Genomic DNA, 26111 nt, shown 5'->3' on the forward strand with positions numbered 1-26111 from the left:
ATGAGTGAAAGTTTAATTTCCATATGGTTTTGTTAAGAATTTACCAATATTTGCAGAGTTTTCCATATGCAGAAAAAAGAACTAGAGTTTTAAAATATGTTACAGAAACCAAAACTGACAGATTTACCCTCGTTTACACGCACTATATCAAAGGCAGCCCCACATATTACAATAACATGATCTGAGAACTACTGAGGCTGACAGAGACAATTCTACAGGGAGGTTTACAGCTAGTGCATCAGCTGAGGCTGTTGAAATCTGATTCTGGAATCCATGGGAAATGTCAGATCTGGTAGAACACTTTATCTGTGCAATGGATAGTCAAGTGGGAGTGATAGTCATCCAAAGCAGCCTGGACAGTTAACCCTGGATCAACAGGACCTCAAGCAACAGTGTCTCCACATCTTTTGCTTAAGCCTCAATTTGTTCACATAGACAACTATTACGGACACTGTTTCATCATCTCACCTGCCTTGCTGGGAACAGAAGGAAGAAAATGACCGCTGAATACTGCTAATACCTCATTCCCAAGTTCAGGAAGACCTGCCAACCACCTTAGGAAGAAGCACCAGTCCCACTCCCCATCCCAACTTCAGTGACCTGCCTCAGGAATAGGTAGTGCCCCAAAATCACAGCTCAGTTTGAACAGTATTTAAAAAACATGAGAGATCGTTGAGAGATTCAGCAAGGTTACATACCCTGATGCTGATCTCCCGATGTAGATCACCCTCAGGGGCAACCAAAATAGCCTCAGCCCCAAAACCAGGTCAGAAGTAAGATTGAAAGGAGTACATGTAATCAGTTCCCTTCAGAAATACGTGGGAGTTGAGTCACTACTTTTTGCTCAGACATCTTGCCCAAACCCAATAGACTAGAAACAGGCAGATAATTGATTGGGCCATCAAGTTCCAACAAAAGGATTTTGATGTTGTTGAAAGGTTCAGTAAACCAATTTGAATTTCTTAAGTAAATGAGCCAGTCAATGCATCCCAAGGCTGCAGAGCTCATGAGAATATACAAGGATCTTGAATGAAAGGGATCTAAGAAAAAGAGGCAGAGAAGATGGAAAAAAACAGAAAAGAGAAAGGAAGGTTAAACAGACATTGAAAGGGAACAGCCAGATTTTTTTACCTCAAGTAGAAGCAACTGTCGCATTCTATTATGTGCTGTCAAGTAAGCTCCGACTTATGGCAACCCTATAAATGAGTTCCTTCAAAAATGTCCTGACCATGATAGCCTTGCTCAGTTCTTCTAAATGCAAAGTGGTGGTTTCCTTTATGGTGTCAATCCACTTCATATTTGCTCTTCCTCCTCCTATTCTGCCTTTGACTTTCCCTAGCATTATTGTCATCCTCAGTGAGTCTTGCCCTCTCATGATGTGCCCAAAGTATTCATCCTGAAAGAGCTATCTACCCTGATAGCAAAGTATCCATTTTCCTCTACGTTCTTCTGATTGCACATTTTTGAAACCCCAAGTTGCCCTGATGAATAAAAGGCTTTAAAACATTCAACCCAAGAGAGAAAGTAGCAAGCAGAGTCATAGGTAGGAAATAGAGGATACTGAGAAAATACTGTACTTCAGCTGCAGTGGGGAACACCGTTGCTGGAATTTCAGACTAGGAGATTATTAGTTTGGTGAAAGCAATCTCCTGGCTGCTCAGTTGTCCTTCCACCTCTCCTTTCTGTTACCTCAGACACATTCATGCTTCACTTCCTGTTCTTGCCTTCTCAGGCACCATGTGCAGAGTAAGATTGTTTTTGAAGAAGCTCTTTTTGGCCATATTGCTAACTTGCCAGTTAATACATTCAGCTGGAGTGCCAACTGTGCCTAGAGGATGTCATCTTGACAGGCTGAGAGAAGCTGAGGCAGAATGCATCAAGCAATTTGTCAGAAAAGGGCATGTGCCACTTGCTCACAATCCATTTAGTACATTATGACTAAGCCCTGAATTCCAGTCAGCAGCTAAGGCAAGTTGTGCAGTTAGGATTACAGTACAACCTGCAATTACATTCAACAACTGCAGCCGGCAATGGGGGGAGGCACAGAAGTTTTCTGGACTGACCACCCTTCACTCCCTTATCATGCTGCTTGTGATTCCAGGAGAGCTATGAAAGCCTTCAGCTCCAGAAAGGGGGCTCACACCTCAGTGGCACCTGCTTTGCATGTACAAGGTGCCAGGTTTGATCTGCAGCTTCTCCAGGAAAGGCTAGGAAAGATTCCTGCCCTAAACCTGGAGAGGCCTTGCTGCCTGTCAGTGGTGACAGTACCGGGCTAGACAGTTCTATGGTTGGGCTCAGCATAAGGCAGCTTCCTATGTATCTGGGACTAGATTGGCTGCGATTCTGGAGCCCAGCACTGTGGGAGTAGAAAGGCCAGGAGGGATATACTGTCTTCTAAGCATTTCGCTAAATTTGTGTAGTTGCATTCTTTGTGGTTTTTATGGCAGTTTCCATCTTTTCAGCATGTGAAAGTTTCTGCTAGAATGCTATAGCTAAAATGTTGAGTTCTCGATGACCAAGAAAGTTATCAAGCAAAATCACAATAGAGATATATCAGCCTAATCATTTGCTAAATGCACTTGGTACATTTTAACAGCATGGAATCAATACAAGTAATTAATAAGCTTTTTTCAGGATGGATTTCCCCTCACAGAATCATGACTAATATCATGTTTAGAGGAAGAGTGATTTAGGTTGCCATCTTGTGGTAAATATGCACTTTTCTGACATAGGCAAAAAGAAATCTCTCTGCAGACACCACTGCTTCCAGATTAAGTGCTTAGCGGGCAAGCAGGCATTCACAGAATTTTATGGAGGGTCTAATGTGGCCATGATGAGCTAGTACTGAGCTGGTGCTTTCCCACCACTGCCTTTTTCTTAGCTCAAAAGATTTTGTAAGAAGACCAAGACAACATCTTTTCAACAATTGAGAAAAAGTTGCCATTGGGGAAGATGGGGGACCCGATTGAGATAGCCATCCTTTCCCCAGCTTCACCTCTTTCACCAAGTACATGTAAGACTGCGGCTGTCATGAATTAGTGTTGGGGCAGATTAATAGGCTGGATGAAGTTGAATAGACTGAGACAAGATAAAGACATTGCTGGTCAGTGGTTTATCCAACTGGATGATATCCTTCTACAGTAGCCAGTTCACAGTCACAGGTGCTTGTTAAGCCTGTATTATCATTAAAGACTCAAGTGATTTCGGTTGTGAGAAGCACATTTTATCAAATTCAATTGATATGCCAGCTACAGCCCTAGCCAGATGGAGATAGCATGACTATAGTTACCCATGATACAGTACTGCAGATTCAAAGATATATTTCAGTAAATGCTCTACATTTCAAGTAATACTCAGAGCAATGGGCAAAGAGCTCATCCACAGTCCTTTTGGACAAATAGATCTTGTTACAAAAAAGATCGATGCCATTACATATTACTTTAAGTGCTGAGATTCAGAAGCATGATAAGTGATTCATGCTTCTGAATCAATCAATGCATTTAAAATAGTGTCCTTTATTAAATGGCTCCTATAATGTTCCATGCCTTTAGAACTGAGCAAACTGAATGATGGCAGGCTGGAAATGCACTGTAAGAATCAGCAGGGAGACTGCACAAAAACTAGTGAAGAGTTCTTTCATAGTAAGCCAACAAACTGTTGTCCCAATAAAAGCCTAGTAGTGGGATTTGAGTATTCAAAGAGAGAGAATCATGAAGGCATCACATTTTAACATGTTCTTGGCTCTACCTAGTATATCAATATAATTAAACTTTAAATTTGAACATCCAAATAGTTTGTGCAAGATTCGCTCCTTTAAAAATAGCTGTATTAAAATGTAATGCTATTCGGCTTGTACAGTAAATAACACATCTCATGTCTGAAACATCAAGTGCCCAAAAAGATGCCTGTGAAAAGATGCCAATAAATCTTGAATGGTGCTCTCTGGAGTTAGAAAGGAAAGGGAAGTATTAAGTTAGAAGATGTTCTGTAAACAGAAAGAAGTGGAAACTTCCCTACAGAACATTTTAAGATGAGGCTGGGGGTATGGATTGAAATCTGTGCCAATTATAGTTTGAATACCGCAAATCCGGGAAGTGGGCATTATATGTGACAGAGGTTGATGAAGTTTGTTTCAGTTTTTTACATACACAATAGGTAAGCTAATTAAAGCCTAGGAAAAAGCACTGATTATTTAACAAAACGATAAAATGTCATTTGACCTACTGTTTCCTGGATCATTGTCCAATGGTAGCTACCCAGTCAAACACACAAATTCATAAAAACTGAAAATTCAAGTTTTTCATTTTTCTATACATGAATTTTAGAGATCAGTATCACATTTTGTGTTCTTTCTAAGGCCTATCCTCTGGTTTTCTAGATGCAAAACCATTTTCCATTTGTTACTACTGAAACAATTCTGTTGTGATCCCAGAGCCTAGATATGACCTAATATTTATATCTATTCCCACTGTTGTTATCAACTCATGTGGTCAGCTCATTGTCAGATTGATGTCTTGGCTCACATACAGACAGATGTATTTATTTGCTTCTCATATTACTATCCTGCCCTTTTTTCTTTCAAGGAACACAAAGGGGCTTACATATTTCTCCTCCCCATCTCAATCCTATCCTCACAACAGTCCTGTGAGTTGGATTGGGCTGAGAGTTTGTGGCTGGCCCGAAGTCACTCAGTTAGCTCCATGGCTGAGCGGGGACTAGAACCCAGAGCTTTTGAGTCCCAGTCCCATGGTTTTAACCACTGCACCACACAAACCAGCAGCTGTATTAACTGACAGATCATTTTCTTTTGTCAAGTTCTTTTTACTCTGAAGGGAACGCAGAAGCTTATGGCCCTCCTTTGAAAGACATTTAGGTCAACAGCAACACCCTGAAATCCCATAAGTAAACCATATTCTGTTTAGCTTTAGTATCTATTTAGCCATTTATCACGCTGGGCTCCCTTATGGTTGGTGTAACAAATTAAGTTTCATGTTATGTAAATCTTTAAAACACACAAACATATACATACCAGAAAAATCCAACTATTAGAGGTGCATTTAAAATAAGCATCTCTCCTCACTTGATGCTGTCAGGATTGTTAGACTCAGATTTTAACACCTTATAAACAATATGGCACATATGCAGGAAGCTGCTGCATGAGGCAGGGAAATCACACTCCTCTCTTCTGTTTTCACATACAAATATTCAGGTTGTATGAGAAATTCTAACAATATTGTTTTAGAATTATGCAGATGAGTTCTGGCTGTGCTACTATGCTAGAGGACCCCCTACTCCCAACTAAGAATGGAAGAGAATTAATTTGGTACACATTTTTATATAAGCTTACTCAATTCACATCTCCTAGACCTATCTGTGAATCAAATGCAATGCACATTGACATCTGCACTTTTCAGAATTTTGCAATGAAATTTGAAAATGGAAAAATGTGCACTAAAATGCCAATTTTAAGGAAATGTGTGCAAATCTATTTTATTAGGGTAAAATCATTTACAAAACATGAGCATCCTAGGAAAAGTATACAAAAATGCATATAAGAGAAATCTGCTGAAAAATTGTTGTTACTAGTGAATTCACAAAATGTTGCAGAAATGGAGAATGGGAAACTCAGTGAAATCAAAACTGATAGATTTGACCATCCCTACACAAAATCTGATTTCCCATCTCCTTCCCTTGCACTAACCACCTGTCCATTAGAGAAAGAGGTGTTGTTCTATAAGTGCAATCTGTAAAAGAAGTTTCAGACTCAAACTATGAAAAAGTTAATTTTCTATTTGTATATTTTCATCTCTCATCTTTGTTGCTGTCTTCTGTTTAATATGAATCCGATATTTTATAGTTAGCCAAGATCCCCATAGAAAAGAATGTTGGGACAATATATCCACATAGCACAATCTAGAAAGGTTTCAGAAAATAGGATGTATGACTTAATGAAAGATCCTGCATTTAATTTGGGCCAAGGAACCTAGATATGACTATGAGCCATTTATTCCTCAAAAGACCAATCCTTAACTCACTCGATGAAAAAATGAATTATTTAAATTATAGTGATTCCTTGAAATCTGTTCACCATCTCAGTTTATTTGAAGAGTGACACCAGCCAACTTAGGAGTGCCACAACATTGCAGCAATCCTTTCCCCATCTGTATATTGTTCCAGCATTAACTTTACCTAGAAAATTCCCAAACACCTTGTCATGGAGAACAGAATGTTCCCAGTCACTAAAGGCACTAGTTTAAATCACCAAATGCATGCTTGGTTTACTTGAGGTTTCCTTCCCCCGCTTCCCCAATCAAAGCTGGAGTGTTTTTTGTTTTGGTTTTGGTTTTTTTTATGCTCTCTCTCTGTCTCTCTCTCTCACCAAAGATAAATGGCAAATGGAATAGGAAACATTAAGTGCATGGAGGAAATGTACCTGACTTAAGCTAAAAATAAAATATCAGTTACTAGGCTGTTATTGACATAATGGGAAGAAGAAAAAGTAATCAAATTACTTCTAATGGCTATATATTCTTAAGGCTCAAAAAGTCCCACATGAATGTTAACTGAAAATGCTGTGAAATGAGAGTAGCCAATCTCTTTTCCTGAGAAATGTTTGGCATACCATGGTTGCAGGCTCCAATAAATGTTATTACCTCCTAACACTAGAGGTTTTATAGCTAGTATACTGGCAGACCCTGGGTAACTGTGGACCAAATTACTACACTTAAGTGAGAAGATAATTTCAACCTACATGTGCTAACTCAGATTGTGTAAGGTTCTGCCTTTCCTATAGAACAACCAAAAATCTATGATTGGTTTTACTGAACACAATCTTTCCTCATTATGCAGCTTTCTTTCACTGATTAGCCCTTCACATTCTTGCCCTCAGTAAATGCAGTGTGATTGTTTGGTTCCCTGCTGCCGATTAAAATACCTTGTTATATATTACCTACACAGGGCTGCACTCTTAGTTACCATGGTAGACATGCAGAAATAGACAATATTGGCACATTTTCTTCTTCGACTTATCTTCTGCAAAGAAAACTTACCTACTAAGCCATGACAACTAACCTAGCTAATGTTTAGGTTCTGTAAATGACATCCCATTAACTTTGTACAGTTCATCAACCTGTGAGTTACCTTACTACTCTGAGGCATAATCTACCAAACATTGCTGCAGTGTCATTCTCCATTCAGCCAGAGACTAAACGAATGGGAAATACAGCATGCTAGCATCAGAGGGATTAGTTCCTCAAGGGATACTTTGTATGATCAAATATAATCCACTGAAAATAAAGCACAGTATTTGGCTCTTATGGCACCAAACTCTATCCTAACACGTAATAAATAGTAATGGCAGGGATATCTGATTGTTTATAAAAAGGATCACCAAAAGGTTACTTTGCCCTGCCATTTTCCCATAGTAAATGTTTCTTATACAAATGGGCCTAGAGTTCAGATTTATATTTCACCAAGTTCTGCAGAGGGGAAAATGCACTCTACAAACCTTTTCTAGGACACTGCTTAATTTTGTCCATCGGAGAGCGATGAGTTCCCAGAAAACTTCTCTGCAAGCTGGAATGGCATAAATAGTCCTATCCATACACACAATGTAAGTCACAAAATCACAGACTTCAAAGATATCTGCTGCATCATCTCATTCAGCTCCCTAGACTTAACCTACACATGGGGTGCAGCAGGTCTCTCCTTGAATACTTTCTCTTGAATGTGCTGATTGGGTTGTCCCGGCTTCTTCTACCAACACTGCAGAGTTAGTTTCCCTGAGAAAGTATAGTGCCATGCAGAAGTCTTCACACATACACACACTCTTTGAATTTTCCACATTTTGTTCTATTACAGCCTGGAACCAAAATGGATATACTTTGCATTGTTACCACTCAGTGTGCACAAGATAATTAGCACTGTGAAGGTGTAAAATATTTTTATTGAGGCACCAAAGTGAAGTAAACAAAAACAAACTGGCACTTGTGGGTTCTATAAGTATTCATCCCCTTGAGTCAGTACTTAGTAGAAGCACATTTGGCAGCATTCACAGCTGCAAGTCTTCTTGAGTACATCTCTGTCAGCTTTGAGCATCTGGACCCTGCAATTTCCCTTCTCTTCTTGGCAAAATTGCTCCAGCTCTGTTGGGTTGGATGGGGACTGATGGGGAACAGTAACTTTCAAGGCCTGCCACAGATTTTCAGTTGGAGTAAGTGCTGGACTTTGATTGGGCCATTCTAAGACAATCAGGTTCTTATTTGTACTTTGGTACAAAGTGCTACTTTGGCTGTCTGTTTAGGGTCATTGTCCTGTTTAGAAGGTGAACCTCCACTCCAGTCCCAAGATCCTTGCAACCTGAAGTCCCAAGTTTCCTTTAGAATTGGCCTGCATTTGTCTCCATCCATCTTACGCCCAATCCTGACCAGTTTCCTGGACCCTGTAGAGGAACATCAACCCAGCATGATGCTACCACCACTATGTTTCATCATACATATATAGTGTTGTCAGGGCAATGGGCACTGTTGTCTTTGCATCAGTCATTCTGCACTGAGATCAAAAACTGCAATTTTGGTCTCATCAGACCAAATAACCTTCCCCACGTGCCTTTTGCAAACTCCAAAAGGGATTTGATGTGATTCGTTTCAGCAATGGTGTTCTTCTCACCACTCTTCCATAAGTCCAGTTTTGTGTCATATCCAGAAGACAGTTTTCTCATGCACAGATGCTCCCATTTCAGCTATGGATCTCCAGCTCCTTCAGTGCTACTATTGGCTCTTGGTTGTTTCTCTGGCTAATCAGAGAAAGTTTTGGTGGATGGAATTCATTAGACAGAGTCATGGTCAAGTCATAATAGTTCCATCTGGTAATAATGGATTTAGAACAGGGGTCTCAAACTCAACTTACCTGGGGGCCGCTGGAAGTAGAGGCTGGGTGATGCTGGGCAGTATCAAGCGGTGGTGGTGGGCCGCTCATCCCACATCGCTCCCGGAAGCCGGCCCGGGTGCCGCCGGCACTTCCCCCATGCCCTGCCCGTCCTGGCAATTGGCCCGTGGGCCACGAATTTGAGACCCCTGATTTAGAGGCAATGTTCATTCTTTTGGAATTTTCTTCATAACCCACCCTGATTGGTATTTCTGTTCAACTTTATCCTGGAGTTGTTATAACAGGTCCTTGGTCTTCATGATTTGTTAAGTTATGCTCTCAAACAAATTCTGGGATCTTCCAGACACAGATGTACTTAATCTGAGATCATGTGATACTAGAATTTCACACAGAGGAACTCCATTCAATTTTTCATGGTGTGTGACTTCTGTAAGCAGTAGGTTGCACCAGTGCTAGGCATATCACAGCAAAGGAGGTAAATATTTATGCAACTCATAAGTTCTGGTTTGTTTGTGTGTATTTAACTTTTGTGCCAGAATAAACATATTTTGTACCTTCACAGTGTTGAGTATCTTGTATACATCAAGTGGTAACAATAGCACCTAAATCCACATCAACCAATTCCATGTTGTAGACAATAAAATGTGGAAAAGTCAAAGGGGAGAGAATACTTCTGCAAGGTGCTGAGCCCTTGCCTCTTTCCCTTAAATTCAGGAAGTCTTGCTGCTTCACTTCAGATTTTCCTTATCTGTTCCAAGCTATTGATCAACATTTTGTTCTCCTATGAAAATTCTCTAATTTGAAATTCTCTAATTTGAAAATTCTCTAATTTGAAATTCTCTACTTCAAAAATTGAAGTTTAAGTTGGGCATACAACTTTAGTAGTGATCCCGTCACAGTCACATAACTGCATTGTAGTTATTTGTTGCAGACAACAGTTTGGATCTTTAAGAAAAGTGGATGGAAAGAGGTCCATGGCAGAAAACTTTCCCATCCCCTCCTCCTGTCTGCAGCCAGTTATGCTCTCCCCTAAAAGCCTCACCAAAGGAGCAGGGGGGCCACCTGAAGACTGTGGACTGTGGTGTAGTGGCCTCCTGGAGAAATTAGTCATCCTGATCATAATTATTCTAAGCCACAACTGGTACCTTTGCACCAGTGCCAGAAGCCAGTTCCAATGACAGTGGTGCCTCGGCTTACGAATGCCTCAGTTCACAACCAAATTGGGTCACAAACAAAAATTTGAGAAAAATTTTGCCTCAGGTCATGAACTCAACATCAGACGACAACCACGATTGCAGCCATGTTCCTGCACAAAGATGATCACGATCGTGCCCATCTTCCCCGCATGAGCACAATCGCGGCCATCTTCCCCCCTCACCCCGAGCATGATCACAATTGCGGCCATCTTCCCTGCTTGCAGTCGCAGACAGACCTGTAGTCACTTGCTGTGAAGCTTACTGAATAATGGCTCCAAAGAAAGTGCAGAGCAAACACAGTGGTAAAAAGAACGTGCAGAGCAGTAATGAAGGTGACAAGAACGTGCAGATTTTTCACCAAAATTGAACCTGCAGCTAAGAGACAAAGAAGAGAGGAAACTCCTGAAAGAGATCTCCCCAATGTCCTTATGGAGGGGGACTCTCCCTCAAAACAATAACCTCCCCCCCACACCTAGGTTAGTGTTCTCTACTGTACTGTACTTTGTTATTTTGTTGTTCTTTGTTACTTTGTTTCAAATTTTTGTGATTAAAAAAATATTTACAGAACAGATTAACCTTATTTACATTGAACCTTTATGAGGAAATTTGACTTGAGTCGCGACCAATTCGGGTCACGACCAGAGTCGTGGAACAGATAAAGTTCGTGAGCCAAGGTACCACTGTACCACTGTTGCACCAAAGATTGGCCACCACTCTGCTATGAGGTGCCATTCAGGTTCTTGCAGCAGCACCAAAAACAATCGTTTTTTCATGTAATAATATCAAGGTGGGGCGGGAATGAAGGGCAGTGTTTCTTCAGAAGGAAAGGTGAGACAATTATGTGATGTAAAACACAATTTCCATGCTGATTCTGCTAGTCGAACTTGCTGTCTCTATGTTAGCAGGATCAATACTTATGACACAATATAAAGCAGCAATTACTGCATTAAAAATCCATCCTATTTGGTTCCTCTCTTGCTTTCTCTTTCTCTGCTATAAAAAGGAAAAATAGCCATGGGAAAAACTACCATCTGGCCAAGTCCTGGCTTTCACAGAAAGCAAGAATCCCACAGGGTGAACCAATACTAAAATTAATCTGAGAGATATGGAATAATGCACAGATTGCATGAACCCCTCTCAGTGCTTCTTGTAGCAGGTTGCACAAGAAGTAAGCTGGCACAGAATATTAAAGAAAATAATAATGGCACCCACCCCCTGACCCTACACACTTTTTTGACACGCTAGTGTTAACAGAATGATTAATTTATCTGGATGACCATGATTAGATACTCTTTCTAATATTAGATACTCTGCAATACTTTCTTTTTGGAGTTGCAGGTTATCTTTCTTTTTTCTGGAATTACAACTGTGATATAAATATGTGCTGTTTCCTACTAGCTAGGGTCACTGAAACTACTTGGGCATGAAAAGTTGATCCACTTCTGGAGCTTAGAGTCTACCTAGCTTCCAAGACCTTGCCTGGATAGGAAAGTTTCCTTATCTTCTGCATCACAGAACGACTGAGTTGAAAAGTACCCTATGGATCATCAGTATTTCAAACTGAGGGATAACATCCTGTGTCTCTTAAAGCAATTCCAACCAATGCTTGCCCAGTCTTTTCTGGAAATCCTCCAACACCTCCCTGGGGACTGACAGCTGTTTTCACCAGAAGGACCACATACCACCTCTTCATAGCCACTGTTATTCAAAATATGGACATTTTTGCAAAAGCTCAGTAAAGCTGCAAGTGTTCTGAATGAACCAGCTCCAGTCCTTCCAGCTCAACTTCACTCATTTTCATTCATCTTCCATCACTCACCTTCCAGGAGGGACAGCAGGTGCATGAATTCCCCCGAGTATCAAGAATTGCATTGTCCAGGACTGTGCAGTATACTAACATTGCACAGTTGTCAGAAACATAAAGTTGAACTCACAAGTCTCCCATGCAGGTCTCAGTTACTGAGTCAGGAAATCCATTCACACATCACGCTAAGCTACCTAGGGAAAAAGTCATGGTAGGAAGTCCTGACAGAAGATTGCCCCATTGGTGGCTTCCTGTGTTCTCTCTCAGTCCATCTCGATCCTCCAGTTCACTGCTGGCATATATCTCAGGGGACTTTGTGACAGAAATCCATGTTTCCTCATGCCCTATATCAGCACCCATTCCAGAATCGGTTCACTGTGGTTGCTGGCTGAAGAGGGAAGCTTCCTGCTCCCCCCCCCCACCGCCCGTATTTGGTCACAAAAAGGAAATAGTTTCCATAGCCCTTACAAACATGGACATATTTTCACAAGGTTGGCATTCTGATTCGTTTTAATCTCAAGGTCTTGCACAAGAGCAAAAGACCACCTGTCCACTACTTAGCCAACCTTTCCCTTATGGCACTTCTGTCAATGTCTTTTACTTCAGCACTCCATTCACATTAAGATGACCTGGGAGAAGGCACCTGAAACTTCTGTTTAAAACTACTTTTTTTCCTGCCATGACATTTGTGCAGATTTCTTCATTCTTGTTAGAGCTGCCACTATTGTCCTCATCGCTATGCAGCCTCAGGATTTTTTTTTGGGGGGGGGCAGGGGGGGATTATGAAAAAGGACACTGAAATGTGTCCTGAACACATTCACAGGTTAATTTAGCTTTGCTCCTTTGCAAGCATGTAGGAGTAAATGACTACTGCTCAGACTTTTGTGCAAAAATCTCCTCCATTTTACTGGTTTTGCTTCAAAATTGACACAAAGGCCGCTCAGAGAGACTACAATGGTTTCTGGCATTCGTTTTTACACTTTGTACAATGGACATTCTTATCTCAGACTTTAATTCGTTTCTGTTGTTGTATTGGACTCTTCTATCAGGTAAGTCTTCCTGTCTTGCAGGTCCTCTGCCTGAACATTTTTATCTGCTCTCACACATCCAAACATTGATTGAGATGCAAAGAAAGTGACAACCTCTGGCCACCGCTCTCTGGTCAAGAGTTAAGGACAATTCTCTCTGCATATGATGGATGTTAAACAATTACTAACCTTAAAGTGCAGCAACACAGCTGGAGAGGAATGTGGGAGCTGCTCAGGAAGATAAATGAATATGACAATTTATTAAAGATACATGGTTAGTGCTTTAGCAAAGAGCAGTGGATTAGCATGACTTTGAAAAGAGGAGATGAGTAATAGAGTGTCAAAGTGCAGAAAGGAGCTACATACAACACAGAGAGCACTTCAGTTTCAAATGGGTGATGCTGACCATGTCACCTGAATGAAGAGAAGAGAAGAGAAGAGAAGAGAAGAGAAGAGAAGAGAAGAGAAGAGAAGAAGGAAGGTAACTGTTTTTGCTTTTAAAAATAGCTGGATTACATAAAAATGCCAAAGAAAAGGGGTTCTACAAAGGACACAGAAGTGGTTTGGAGAGATTTAGGCTGTCATTCTATATTAACATCCACTCATATTGGACTGCATCTTAAGGAGATCTTGAAAGCCACACTCACATCACATTGAACTCCAAGCAAGAGCAGTAAAGTCCATGGAGGGTAAATAATGCTGCAATCCTATACCCACTTAAGCCCCCAAACATAATGAGATATACTTATTTCTAAGAAGGTTAGGATTATGTTGCAATTCTGCTCTTCCACAAGCTTTTGCCAAGATCCTTGGTGTTTTGCACTATGAAGATGCGTAAAGGCAAGTGGCAGAAACCCTATTAGTTTTAAAGAAAGGGGTTCAAACAGCCTAGCTTTCCTTTATCAACTACAGTAAGGAAAATGGCCACAACCCAGAGAGTTCCCTAAGAAGTGTGCCATAAATTACAGAGGCTAGTCTTTAAACAGGTATCACTCTGAGCACACGCAGCTGGTCACTGAAACCTCTGCACTAAGGCCCTACATGAAAAGGTCTAAGCACCATGACTTCCAAGTGGTTTCAGCTCTTGCCAGATTTTCTGAAGAGCAGTTTATCAGGAAGAGTAGAAGCTGAATTCCTCTGAAAATTCAGGCTTTACATATCATTTTGACAGAATGCCTGGGTGTATTAACAATTGAAAAAAGATGATTGAAATATCAGAGAGTAGAGTGGGGAATGGAGTTTATGGAAATCAACTCTTTCTATTTAGTGAATGTAACTTAGCACTATATTCCTAAATTCTATTGTGGTTTCTCTCCAGGAGACACATTCAATTACTATATCTGTATTTCAAGAAAAAATATTCCAAGCACAGCCATCCAATTAAACAAATTGCATATTAAAGCATTCTAATGTCAAGGAATGGAAGCCAGATCTGGAAAGGCATATCTTGCACGGGAAATGTGCCATATGAACAGTTGTCTCCAAACATCTCTTTCCTTCACTAATCTTGCCTTTACTTGAAACCTGAAAGAAGCTATAAACTAAATAAATCTGAACTGAAGAATGAACAGGCTTTGGGGAAGTGGTTAGAAGCAATGCTGCAGAATGTAAGGCTCTATTTAACAGGCAAGGAGATGGCGAAAAGGGGAGAGCAACATCTATTGAAAGGGCTGGTCCACAGCAGACACCTGGTCTCCCAATGGACATGGACATCTTGCTTGCTGCTAGGCCTGCTTACAATCCTGTCACTCACTGATTCAACACAATCGGTTGGGTTCATAAGGCTACCTTAGGCATCCTGATGGATTTGGATAGATCCAATCAGATTTTTAACTTTTGAAATAGCTGTCCCCATTTCCATCCCTACCATAATCTGGGCCACTCCTGCATCTCTATGCAGATTCAGAAGCACTTTGCAGCATGGCATTCCAGAGCTGCTCTTTGACCCTAAAGCTCTTTTGCATAGACAGGCGTCTTTGGATCCCAGCCATAATTATTGAAGAACTAGATATTTTTCCATTTTCTCTCACAGGAGAAGAGCAAGATAAGGAGACTTGAGCCAAATATATTAAAGTACCAACATGCTGCACAAAAAGAATAGGGGGAAAACCCTTTCAGAACAATTACTGTTCCTCCATTCATGTGCAGTAAGTTACATTTTTTGTTCCCTTTTCAATTCTTGCTATATTCAGACGCCAACACTCTGGGGCAGTCTGTCAAAATGAATATCGCTAAAGGCTCGATAATTTTGTTTTGCTTGAGAAAAAGCACACCATGTATGTCTCTCATGCAGAACAAAGAAACAGTAACTATCTGCTGTAGATGAAAAGTATATTACTTCATCCACCTCTCATAGTGAGGAAGTTTGCCCCAGCACAACTGGCATAACAGAAATTGCATTGCAACTGTCTCCTAATCTTTCTGAATTAAATCAGAGTTTTTCCATTGATATTCGAGCTTTCAGAGTATATCAGAAAAGAAAGTCAACTGCTACTTCTCTGAGTATTGGTCAGCAAAACCAGAAATGTACTTGCTTTTGTCCTGATGCTTTGAGTTCCAGTATGCACCACACATCTGGATTTGAAAAGAACATCCTCATATGAGGTTTGAGTAACTACAGAAGGCATATCATCAATGATCACACCCAAAATATGGTTCTGTGTTGTTCACATTGGACAGCTATATACCTCCACTTGATTTGCCAACAGTGAATATATGAATGAAATACAATCAGATGTTTAAAGCTGTTATTCAGCGTAATGAAATAATAAGCTGATAGGAACTCTTTCCTGTTCCATGATTCACTGGGGATGACTACAGGAGTTTGCTCTAACTTACTGGATTAAAACTAAAGCAAATGTGATTGTGACTACAAATAAAGTGCTTGTGTTTTATATGTCCCCCATCACATACAAACCCATTTGATTCTACCTATTTGCATGTAGAGTAAAAGCACCAACCACATTCCCTGGCAAGTTAACACAACGCACAAACAGGTCACTTCACATGGTACGTGGTACATGTAGAACACGCATCTGAGTAAGCACTTTATCCCTGGCTACTGTCACATCTGTTTCTAATGCCAAGTGATTAGCATTGTTGTCTGCCTTTCGACTTCATGTCTCAATACGAGCAACCAACAACAAATAACAGGCTATGCCTGCACATAAACTAGAAAAACCCACTTTTAATTATAACACTTAGTAAAGTAACTCTGATCTACACTACTGGCCAAAAAGTCAAAATCAGTTTTGCAGGATGGACAGAATTGTGGGAGCCCACTAAAGCATAACCATTCCACATATAAGGCTCAAAATTCTCATTTGGAAAAGTGCTCCAAACACTTACAAAAACAAACAGTGGCTGGACAGGACAGCACAAGTTGTGTAATCATGCATATCACGAGGTGGGACTCAGAGATGCTCCTGCATTCAAACTGGGTAATTTAGCTGGTGTTTCTTATTTCACCCTAGTCACTGGAAAGAATTACAGATTAGAGCAGCCAGTATTTTAGACTTGGGGTTTGAAAGGCGGGGATGACTATAAAAATAATGACAGTGAAGAATTCACTGTGCTCAAGTGCAGACCTCTGAGTATGAGAACTTCTCCAGAATACTGGTCATAGAAACCCCACTCACATTTTAGTCATAGCCCAAGCTTGGCACAATGTCAAAAGCAAAACAAAAAGATTTGCTCACCCACGCTGGAACTATGTAGCATTTAGCAAAGAAAAAAAGAAAAAGGCAGGGAGCTTAATGTCGCATAGCAAATGGTGTCAGTGCAAGTATGGGGTGAGGCTCATATCTGGGAATTGCCCAGTGGGCTTGAATTCTAAAAACTATGGTTTGTGCTCCAATTTAAACTGAACTAATTTAACTAATTGGAACTGAACGTCACCAGCCACTTTTCCAATGGGAGCCCCTCCAGCCCTCTGCATATTCTACATATAAGAACATAAGGAGATCCATGCTGGATTAGGTCATGATACCATCTAATCCAGCATTGCATTTGTATGCTGGGCAAACATCTGCCCACAGAATATGGACAAGTAGGACATAAGTGCAACAGTAACCTTCTGCCCATGTTGCCCAGCAACTGATGTACATAGGCATATAGCTTCTGATATTGAAGGCAGTGTATAGCCATCAGGACCAGCGGCCATTGATAGCCTTCTCCTCCATAAATGTGTCCATTCACCCTTTAAAACCATCAAGATCAGTGGCTATCGCATCATCTTGTGGAAGTGAATTCCACAGTTTAATTATGTGTTGTGTGAAGACGTATAGCTTCCTTTTATTTCTGAGGGAACTCTAATTAGCTGCAATTTGCAGGGGGAGGGTCCCCATAAATTGAGTGGCAGGACCATCCATGTGTAGAGCCTTTACTCTCATGGAAGGCAAATCCTGGATCCAGCACTATGGGTGGAAGGAAGCTCACAGCACAGCAGTGTCCTCTCCTTAAGTCCCCAAAGCCCAGTCCAAAACTTCTCTGAAAAGCCAGGAAAGCTCTTTAATGGTGTGCATATAGTTCACCAAGTACCAGCTGAGGGGAAAATTGGCCAAAAGTGAGTGAAAGCACCTGATTTGGACTAATTCCCTTCTTCCCTGTGAAGCTCTTGTCCCTCCAGAAAGGCTTTTCAGGGGACACAATGATGGAGGGCGACCATGCAAGTCCCTTTCAGTGAACATCCTTCCACTCACATTTCTCAGGATTCACACCATGGTTTTTCAGCCAGGATCCTGACATCATTGACTGAATAAACACTGTACAACGCTAATCCTAGAACAACCTAGGGGAAGCGGAAGCAACAGGGGAGAATGGAAACTCGAAGCCTGAACCTGTGATTGCATAGCTGGCCCCAAATTGTGTCTGTATACCAATGTAGCACGGCAGAAGTAAGGGATGAAATCAGATTTCTAGATGCATGGTAAAAGGGAAACTAAACCAAATTATGGTAAAAATGAAAGGATGAACAAGCAAAGTTTGGGGGTTTTTTTTAAAGAAGACTGTAATATAAAGGCTTGATGCACACAGTGGTATTTTTGCAATTTGAGGGACGTCTCATGAGCAGAATGTCTCAGTTCAGTTCTTTGGCAGAGACTTTCTGTTTTTCCTAGCCTATAGTATAATTCATCAGGGGAGAGAGGGAATCAGAAAGTTAATCTGTCTTTCACTTCACTGAGAAGGTGGTTAAAGTCCATGAAATACAGCAATCTCATCTCCCATTTCATATAGGCAATTTTCATTCTGTTCTGTATTCCCAGGCACTGCATTTCATAAGAGCTAATCTGAAGTATATTATAAAATGCATGTTACTTCTTCATTAAGACATTATTGGAGTACTTAGGATAGCTAGACCACTGGGCCAGATACTTGTTTGTGGTAACTAAGTATAATTCTATTGGCTTCTCCTGGGTTTTCTCTACAGAGTTTATTTGCACAGTTGGCAGGATCTCCAGCTGGCATATAAAAATCACCATGGCCAAAAGGGAGCGTAGCTAAAGCATGTGTGTCATACACACTAGCATGCTAGACCCTTTAGACAGCATCAAAGAAGAACCAAACCAGCCTTCTTTAAAAGGGTTAATATTGTTTATCTGACTTCAGGAGATGACATTTATCTCATATTTAACTATCTCATCTCCTTTCCTTCTCCTTCCTATTATTCCTTGTTGGTCTATCAGCTGTTCCCTGAAAAAAGCACATGCTGTCAAGAATATTGATCATAGCGAGAACAATTTTTAAGTCCTTGGGTCATATTGCACTATTCTATCTGATGCTACACTCTGCATCCATTTTTCATTCAATTCTTTTTAAGCCAAAGGGTATAATTCTGCAATGCATACGATGTGTATATTTCACCACAGAAATGACTAAAAGTGGCACCACAGAAATGACTAAAAGACTGAGGTGTGAACTAGGAAGTTGTTGATTCAAACCATGCTTCAATCGTGATCTGACCATGTAGCCTTATTATGCAGGTCATTCTTAGTCTTCCCCTGTGATGTAGAGATAACAATATTGACCTCTCTTACACTGTTGTTGTTGTTCTTCGAAGATAAAGAGAAAATGAACATTCTGTGTTCTGATATGCTCTAAAGAGCTATAAAAATGCTAAGCATTAATACTGAGAAACTTCAACATAACTGTTACCGACATACCACATGATCAAGTCTGCCATTGTATCTGCCCTATCATCTCTCACAGATTCCGCTTCATCCATGCACCTAATGGCTTGTTCATTCGCAGTAGTCAGGATGGCTCATTAAGTCAACCAAAAGCAACTCTAGGCTTCTAAAATGTGTCATATTCACCATTTAGAGTCAGCCTTGCAAAGAGGAAAAAGGTTTAGAGTCTAAATATGGGAAGAGAGAGAGGACAAAACTACTAACGAAATACGTTGCATTATTATTAATAGTTTATATAGTGGAAACAGTGCATGTGGCAGTGACCAAGTAGCGTAAATAAAAGAAAGGTCCCTGTCCTGAGTGTAATCCAGTAAGACCTCACAGTAAGGATGCTTCCTGAACTGGTGCTTTATGGAGGAGAGGGAGAGAGCAAAAGAAACTGACTGGGTTCTTACAACACAGCAACCCATAATGGGTTGGAACCCATCATGGTTGGTCATGTTTCCACACAGGACAACAAGCCACCTGGACAAGCCATGTAGGGGTTGTTGTCTCCATGATGGGTTGTCATGCTGTCCCAGATGATCAACCGCATAGTGAGTACAGGAACCAGCCAATGATTCTCTCAAAAGGAGCAGCAAAAACGCCTTGGCATTATTGCCAGTGCACTCTTGGCAAGTGCCAGTCACTCCAGTGCCCAAGCAGAACTTGGAGGCATCAGGCACTCTCCACTTTGCTTGTAAGCCATTTTGGAGCCACTGAGGCTTTTTGCCCATCACACTTTTTTCAAGGGGGTAAAAAGAAATCTCCAATATTGGCTTGCCATGAAGTCCCAACCCGTCAGGGTAAGATATGCACTGCTCATCTAAAAGGGCTGCTGAGGCATCCCTCCTCCTCAGGCTTTCTCCTCCTCTAGCTCTGCATTGCACTTGACAGTCACTCGGCTTCATCTCTGTAAGCTGAAGCAGTGCAGCTATACACTATTTGCACAGCATTTGTAAGTGTACATGCCCCCCGTTTAGGACTTTGGAAAGTTGGGAGGAGGAATTGAAGTCCCTTCCCTCATGGGGCATGGTTAAGACAAGAAAAAGCAGTCTGTCTCGTTTAGTCTCTCTGTGGTGCAGAGCTTAAAGTGCTGGACTGGGACTGAAGACATTTGAATTCTAGACCCCACATGACCATGAAGCCCATTGGGTGACTTTGGACAAATCAACTACTCTCAGTCTACTCTACTTTACAGGGTTGCTGTTGTGAGGATAAGATGGAAAGAAAGGGAACATTGTAAGTTGTAGGTTTCTTGCAAGAGAAAGAAAAGAGGGATGTACTGATGGTGGTGGTGGTGGTGGAGTGGGATTTTAGCATGAAAACAGGAGACATGAAAATGTAGCCCCCCTCCTGAATCACCAACGTCCTGAAGTGGGGGCACAAGTAAGTCCATCATGCACACACATGGATGTTCTAGCAAGAGGAACAGCCCACGAAGAGCAACCAAGCAGGGGGATTTAAGTGTTACTGAAAGAAAATAAATAAAGCCCCCAGCCACCTTGTTCTGAAAAGGTAGGCTCTTCCCATTCTGCTCTGAGGTATGACATGGATATGACAATGCAGGTGCTTTGGAAGGCACAAAAGAGAGGGAAGGGAAAGAAACTAATTTCATCAGGCATATAGAGGAGTTATGCTGCAAAGGCCCCTGGGATATGTGCAGGGAACAGTGAGAGGGCAAGCTGGAAACAAGCCATGACAAGTCTCTGAAGCCTCTGCCTTTCAGCAGCAGACTGGCTTAGCAATTCAATAACCAATCAATGTCAGCTTGTTCTCAAAATAGCTTACTGTGACATGTGAACCAACCTAGAGAGAGACAAGGTACCATGCTATCAATGTTGAGGAATTCATGGCCCTCCAGATGTTATTGGACTCCAGCTCCCATCATCTTTGATCATCAATGAAGCTGGCTGAGTCTGATGGGAACTGGAGTGCAGCAACCTCTAAAGGCCATAGGTTTACCATCCCAAATGACCTGGGAGGGTGTTCCAGGCCTATGTGGCAGCCAAGCAGGATGGATGGAATCATTACAGTTTATCCCCTAAAGAACCCAGTACTCTGACAGAACCTCTGTTTTGAGATATGGCAAAACTGCAGACTTGTGCCATGAAGGCTGCATTTACACCCAATGTGTACCCTTCAGCAATCTCATTTTTCTTTGATTACCAGTTGCCTTTAATGTGAACTGACTTGCTAGAGCACCTGACTCAAAAGAAATTCACAAGGCTTTAATCTTATGACACTGCTGCACCAGATGTTTCTTTATCGAAAGGCTTATTTTAAAACTCAGTAATCATGTGGCCAGGTGACATGATAGAGAGAGAAGTATGCAAAGGAGACAAATGACCATTTCATCCAAAAGATCTGATCCAGACTGATTTCCCCCACAAAATTTTCCCCAATGTTATCAGACAAGGGAATGATGGATGCAGGAAGGATTAAAAGAAAATTTAAGCGAATCACATAGCATGATATAAGCCTAGGAAATCTGTACCTTAAAGACAGACGTTTTGCTTTCTTCTCCTTAACCCCTGGCTCCGATTCTAGATGTGGCGTCAAGGATGGCTTCCGCACTGGCTGGCGTGGTAAGGGGATGTCTGGGCCAATGGGTGGCAAGAAATGATGGCACATGGCAGTAGCAACTCGCCACCCAATGTACTGGGAAGAAGGGCCATTTCTGGGACTTGATGGAACTTTTCCTTTGGGTGCATGGAAGGGGTTCATTAAGCCTTTGCCTTCAACCTAAGGAATGAGAAGAAAGACAAAAACAAAGTACATGAGCACAAGTATGCTCTGAAACAAGGCAGTAATACAACCAATTGGGGCTATAATCTATCCACAGATAGAGATATTTTTAAAGAAAAGCACTCTCGTGTTTATTTTCCTCTCTGACATCCACCTTGATTTACTGATCCTGCTATAGGCTGGTCATCTTCAAAAAAAAGCTGCGAGTGAGATGATGAAAATAAACAGACATATAATTTCCATTCTTTCGTGTAGACTCTCTTTAATTTAAAATGCTAACAATTGAAATGCTATTAATATCATGCTTTTTAAAAATGATAGAAATACTGAGATGTAGAACACTCTCACAAACAAGCACTTCCAAAGCTATTAGACCAGATTTGATTTATGTACCTTCAAAGCCTAGGTGTAATTTTGACTGGTTGATTAATTATTATTTATATAGCACTTTAATAATAATCCGAGACACAGTTTTTGCATGCAGTACAGGTAAAATGACATCTTTGATATGTGGTCATTCATATTCCCCATCCTTTGGCAGTGATACAGCCTGTTTTAGGATCAATCTTTATATTACATTTTTCAAGAAATGCTTATACCATTTTTTTTGCAATAAAACCCTTGCTCGTGGGTCACTACTGCTTCCATCTTTCCAAACTGGTGCTGACAGACCTCAAGGGTGACCTCTGCATTTCTACAACCTCTTGTGCACACAGATCTCTTATGGCTGAAGGTTGTTCAATTTAACTCCAGAGGAGGAGATTTATTTACATTTCCATACTGCCTAATAGTCAAAAGTCTCTATGTTGTTCACAATAAGTAGAAACTTGGACTACAACATGGTAAGGAACAATATAAAAGTTTAGAGTGTGAAACTAGAGTATAAAAGCTAGTGTCAGGGCATCTTGACCTCTTTCACTTTGAACCTCAGCAGTTTATTGAAAGATCACTCAGGTACCCTCTGCAGAGAACCCAAACTTACAACAGTGATGCTGGGTAGAGCCAAACCAGCTACAAACTTCCAAAACATGTACAAAGTATTTTATAACCTCCTAATCACGTATGTGGGTACAGAGTAGTTGATGACACAATAATGACAGTACAATGGCAATCTGATGTCAGCATATACAGAATAAACACAAATCAACCAGCTATGTATGTTACAGTAGAATGGAAAATATTACTGATTGCAGCGCACTGACATTTTGATTGAATACATTTCTGAAACTTAAACCGATCTTCGTGTCTGTTTAAACACGTAAATGCGAGCAGTTGGGATACCATTCATGAAAACTGAGCTCAGCTGCCGTGCTCCACTAGAGGGGAGGAGCTTGTTACAAAGTTGCACATCCTTGTGCTCTGATTGGCTGTGGTGCATCAGCCATGTGAGCCTTGATAACTTGATAGTTCTTGCAAAAACTATGAATTCCTCAAGGATTACTTTGTATTGCAGGGCAATAGTTGAATAGAACATTGTAATTTCCCTGTTTTTTTTAGCCAGTGGCTTGTCAGTCTTGGCAGCATGGGGAGAGGCTTCTGGCAGCTTCCTTCTGCTTCTCAACATGGATTCTAAAAATCATATTAGGTTTAAACAAAACAGACCAAGCACCTTCTCTTTTCAATGTGATTTATTTGGATCTCTTCCCCAACAACATCAAAGATTGAAAATACGTTGTGAGATGTAAAACAAGGGAAACTGAAAGATTAAAATGACTGAGAAAATAGGATGACCTTCACTTGGTACTGGAAAGAGCACAGCAGAGGTACCAAGAGAGGCTTTTTGGGAAACTGAGTCCTAAATTGTGGTGCCCAAACAGAAAATGCAGCCACCTGCCTCATTTTTTCCAGCAGGGCTCCTAGGACCATCTTGGGTCCTTGGATATATATGGGGGGAGGGGAGGCAATCCTTCATCCTATCTCCAAGCCATTTAAAGTTCTGAATGGCATCACTTGGACCCAGAAGTGAGCCAGTATCCAGCACACATGAAAAAGTTCTGCTATAATATGAATGCACTGACCATATAGAACTGTCAGGAAATCCTGGTTTAGCAGCCCGTGAGAATGTACGCTTGGACCCACATGGAGATGCCCTCACCTTGACCCTCAGCAGTTTTACTGGTGAGAAAACCCCTCTGCAGAGACCAAACTTACAACAACACTGTCAGGTGGAGTTATGTCCACCAACTACAAGCTTCCAGAGAACAGACAGAGTTTTTTATAAGTTGTGAGTCACAGTTTCAAGGCAGTGATGAAATTCTGAACGGGTAAGAAGGTGAGGACAATGGGGAATAACATAGAAACATTGAGGAATCATTACAGGCATCAGGAAAAACATCACTGAAGGCTTGGGTAATAGATAACAATCAGAAGTTACAGAAATCTAACAAGTTTAAAATGTCGTGGTTTTTGCAATCAGAGATACAGAATTCCTTAAAGAAAAGGTGGGCTGCCTAGGTATTTTTACATTGGAAAGGAAGCCCAGTTTCCCCAGTGGCTTGTCCGATTCTGGGAAGAAATGCATGAATACTGGAGCCTCCAGGGCTGCCTGCTTTTCCCAGGTGTGTGGAGCTTGGCCAAAAGTTCTAGTTCTTTCTGGGCAAGAGGAGCAGGGACACTGCAGTTTGATTTTGTATCAAAAAGCACACAAAAGTAACTTTTCTCTACAAAGATTTATTTGGATTTTCCCAACATGGCACATTGCAGTAATCTAGATGAGAGGTCAGCAGAGCATGGATAACTGTAGGTAAATTAGTTCTTTCTGGATAAGGATGTAGTTGGTACAGCAGTCAAAGCAGATAAAAAGTGCTCCATGTGACCAAGTCCATCCATGCCTCCCAGACTTTGAACTTGATCCTTTAAGGGACAGTACAACCTGCTCTGGAACAGGTTTAATATCATTTAGCTGGACAAAATGAGCACACACTGACAATGCCTCCATCCTGTCTGGGTTGAGTCTCAATTTATTGGCCCTTAGCCAATCAATTGTACCCAGACACTGATTCAGGCCAGACACGGCCTCACCTGGATTTGATGAATAATCTAGTGTGTGTGTGTGTGTGTGTGTGTGTGTGCGCGCGCGTGAGTGTGTGTAGGGCAGGGATCCACATAGGACATCTCAGCCCAAACCTTAGGCAAACCTCTCCCAGCAGTTTCATATAAATATTGAATGGCACTGGAGATAGACTAAAGTGTTGTGGAACTCCACAGCAAAGCCACCAAGGCACAATACAATAAACTCCCAGCACCACCTTCTGGAATTGGCCATCCAGTGAAGAGCAGAACTATTACAATGCAGTAATCCAGCTCCCAACATGGACAATCTATCCGGTAAGATACCATGGCTGATGGTATCAAAACCCCCTGAGAGGTCAACAGGGTTACACCTCCCCTTTCCCTCTCCAGCAAACAGAATTCAAGGCCTGGCTTGAATGCCACCTAGATGATAAGGTGACAATGCGAATGATCCAAAGATGTTGGAACACTAACAGTAGTTACATGCATTAGTGGAAATCAGTGCTTGCACAACCCCAGCAAGATTTGTTAGTGTGACAGGTCTCCCAGGAAATCCAACATGCTATGTACTATTAACATTACACAAGCTCCTATTTCCACTAGTGCAGAATAAATAGATTAGGATCCTTTCCCTGTGTGTTCTACTGTGCACAGGACAGCCCTCTGTCCAAAGGGCTGTCTAGTCCTATCTAGTCCACACCCAATTTAAAGATAAGCAACCATAAGAAGGGAGGACATGGGCCTCTGAAGTTTCCAATCAATAGCACCTGGTCACAGACTTCCTCACTATGTGAGGTAAGTTGCATATCTAAAGATGAATATTTAGAAAGATTTGCATTCAAAATTAGCATCTATATATATACGGTATTACCTGCACAGAAGAAAATCGGTGTCCTCTTTTTGAGGAAGATGCATTTCATCGTTTCTATGCGTACATTAAGTAGTCACCTTATTGGTTGACAGATGTCTGGAGAAAAAGTGTGTGTACCACCAGGAGCTCCATTTCAGAGGAAAAGTGAAGTTCAAATGCAATAAATAAAAGTATGCCCATAGGTGTCCAGAATTCCATCACCTAAGTGGGCATAGGAAGTTCCAAGTGCCTGATTTACTTGGGTAGCAGTAATCCAGTAATCCAATAATCCAGATTGGGGCAGCAGTTAATATTTTTGCAAAAGAAAGCAATGTGCTGACCTACTGTAAAATTTCAATATCCAGGGGTCTTCTTGTTCTTTACCTGTTCATTTAACTACTGAATATATTTAATTACTTT

The 26111-nt window shown here is 41.2% G+C and overlaps 1 protein-coding gene across 1 annotated transcript in view; it reads right to left on the minus strand.

Annotated features, from left to right (window-relative positions):
• The window catches only part of TMEM232 (transmembrane protein 232), a 152482-nt gene that overhangs the window by 25003 nt on the left and 101368 nt on the right, over positions 1-26111 (minus strand). The window contains exon 11 of the mRNA XM_044446156.1: positions 21579-21826. Within this exon, the coding sequence (XP_044302091.1) occupies positions 21579-21826 (248 nt within the window). The remainder of the gene's footprint in view (positions 1-21578; positions 21827-26111) is intronic.

This window comes from Varanus komodoensis, unplaced genomic scaffold, assembly GCF_004798865.1.
Source record: "Varanus komodoensis strain SLA01 unplaced genomic scaffold, ASM479886v1 scaffold5, whole genome shotgun sequence".
Classification (NCBI taxonomy): domain Eukaryota; kingdom Metazoa; phylum Chordata; class Lepidosauria; order Squamata; family Varanidae; genus Varanus; species Varanus komodoensis.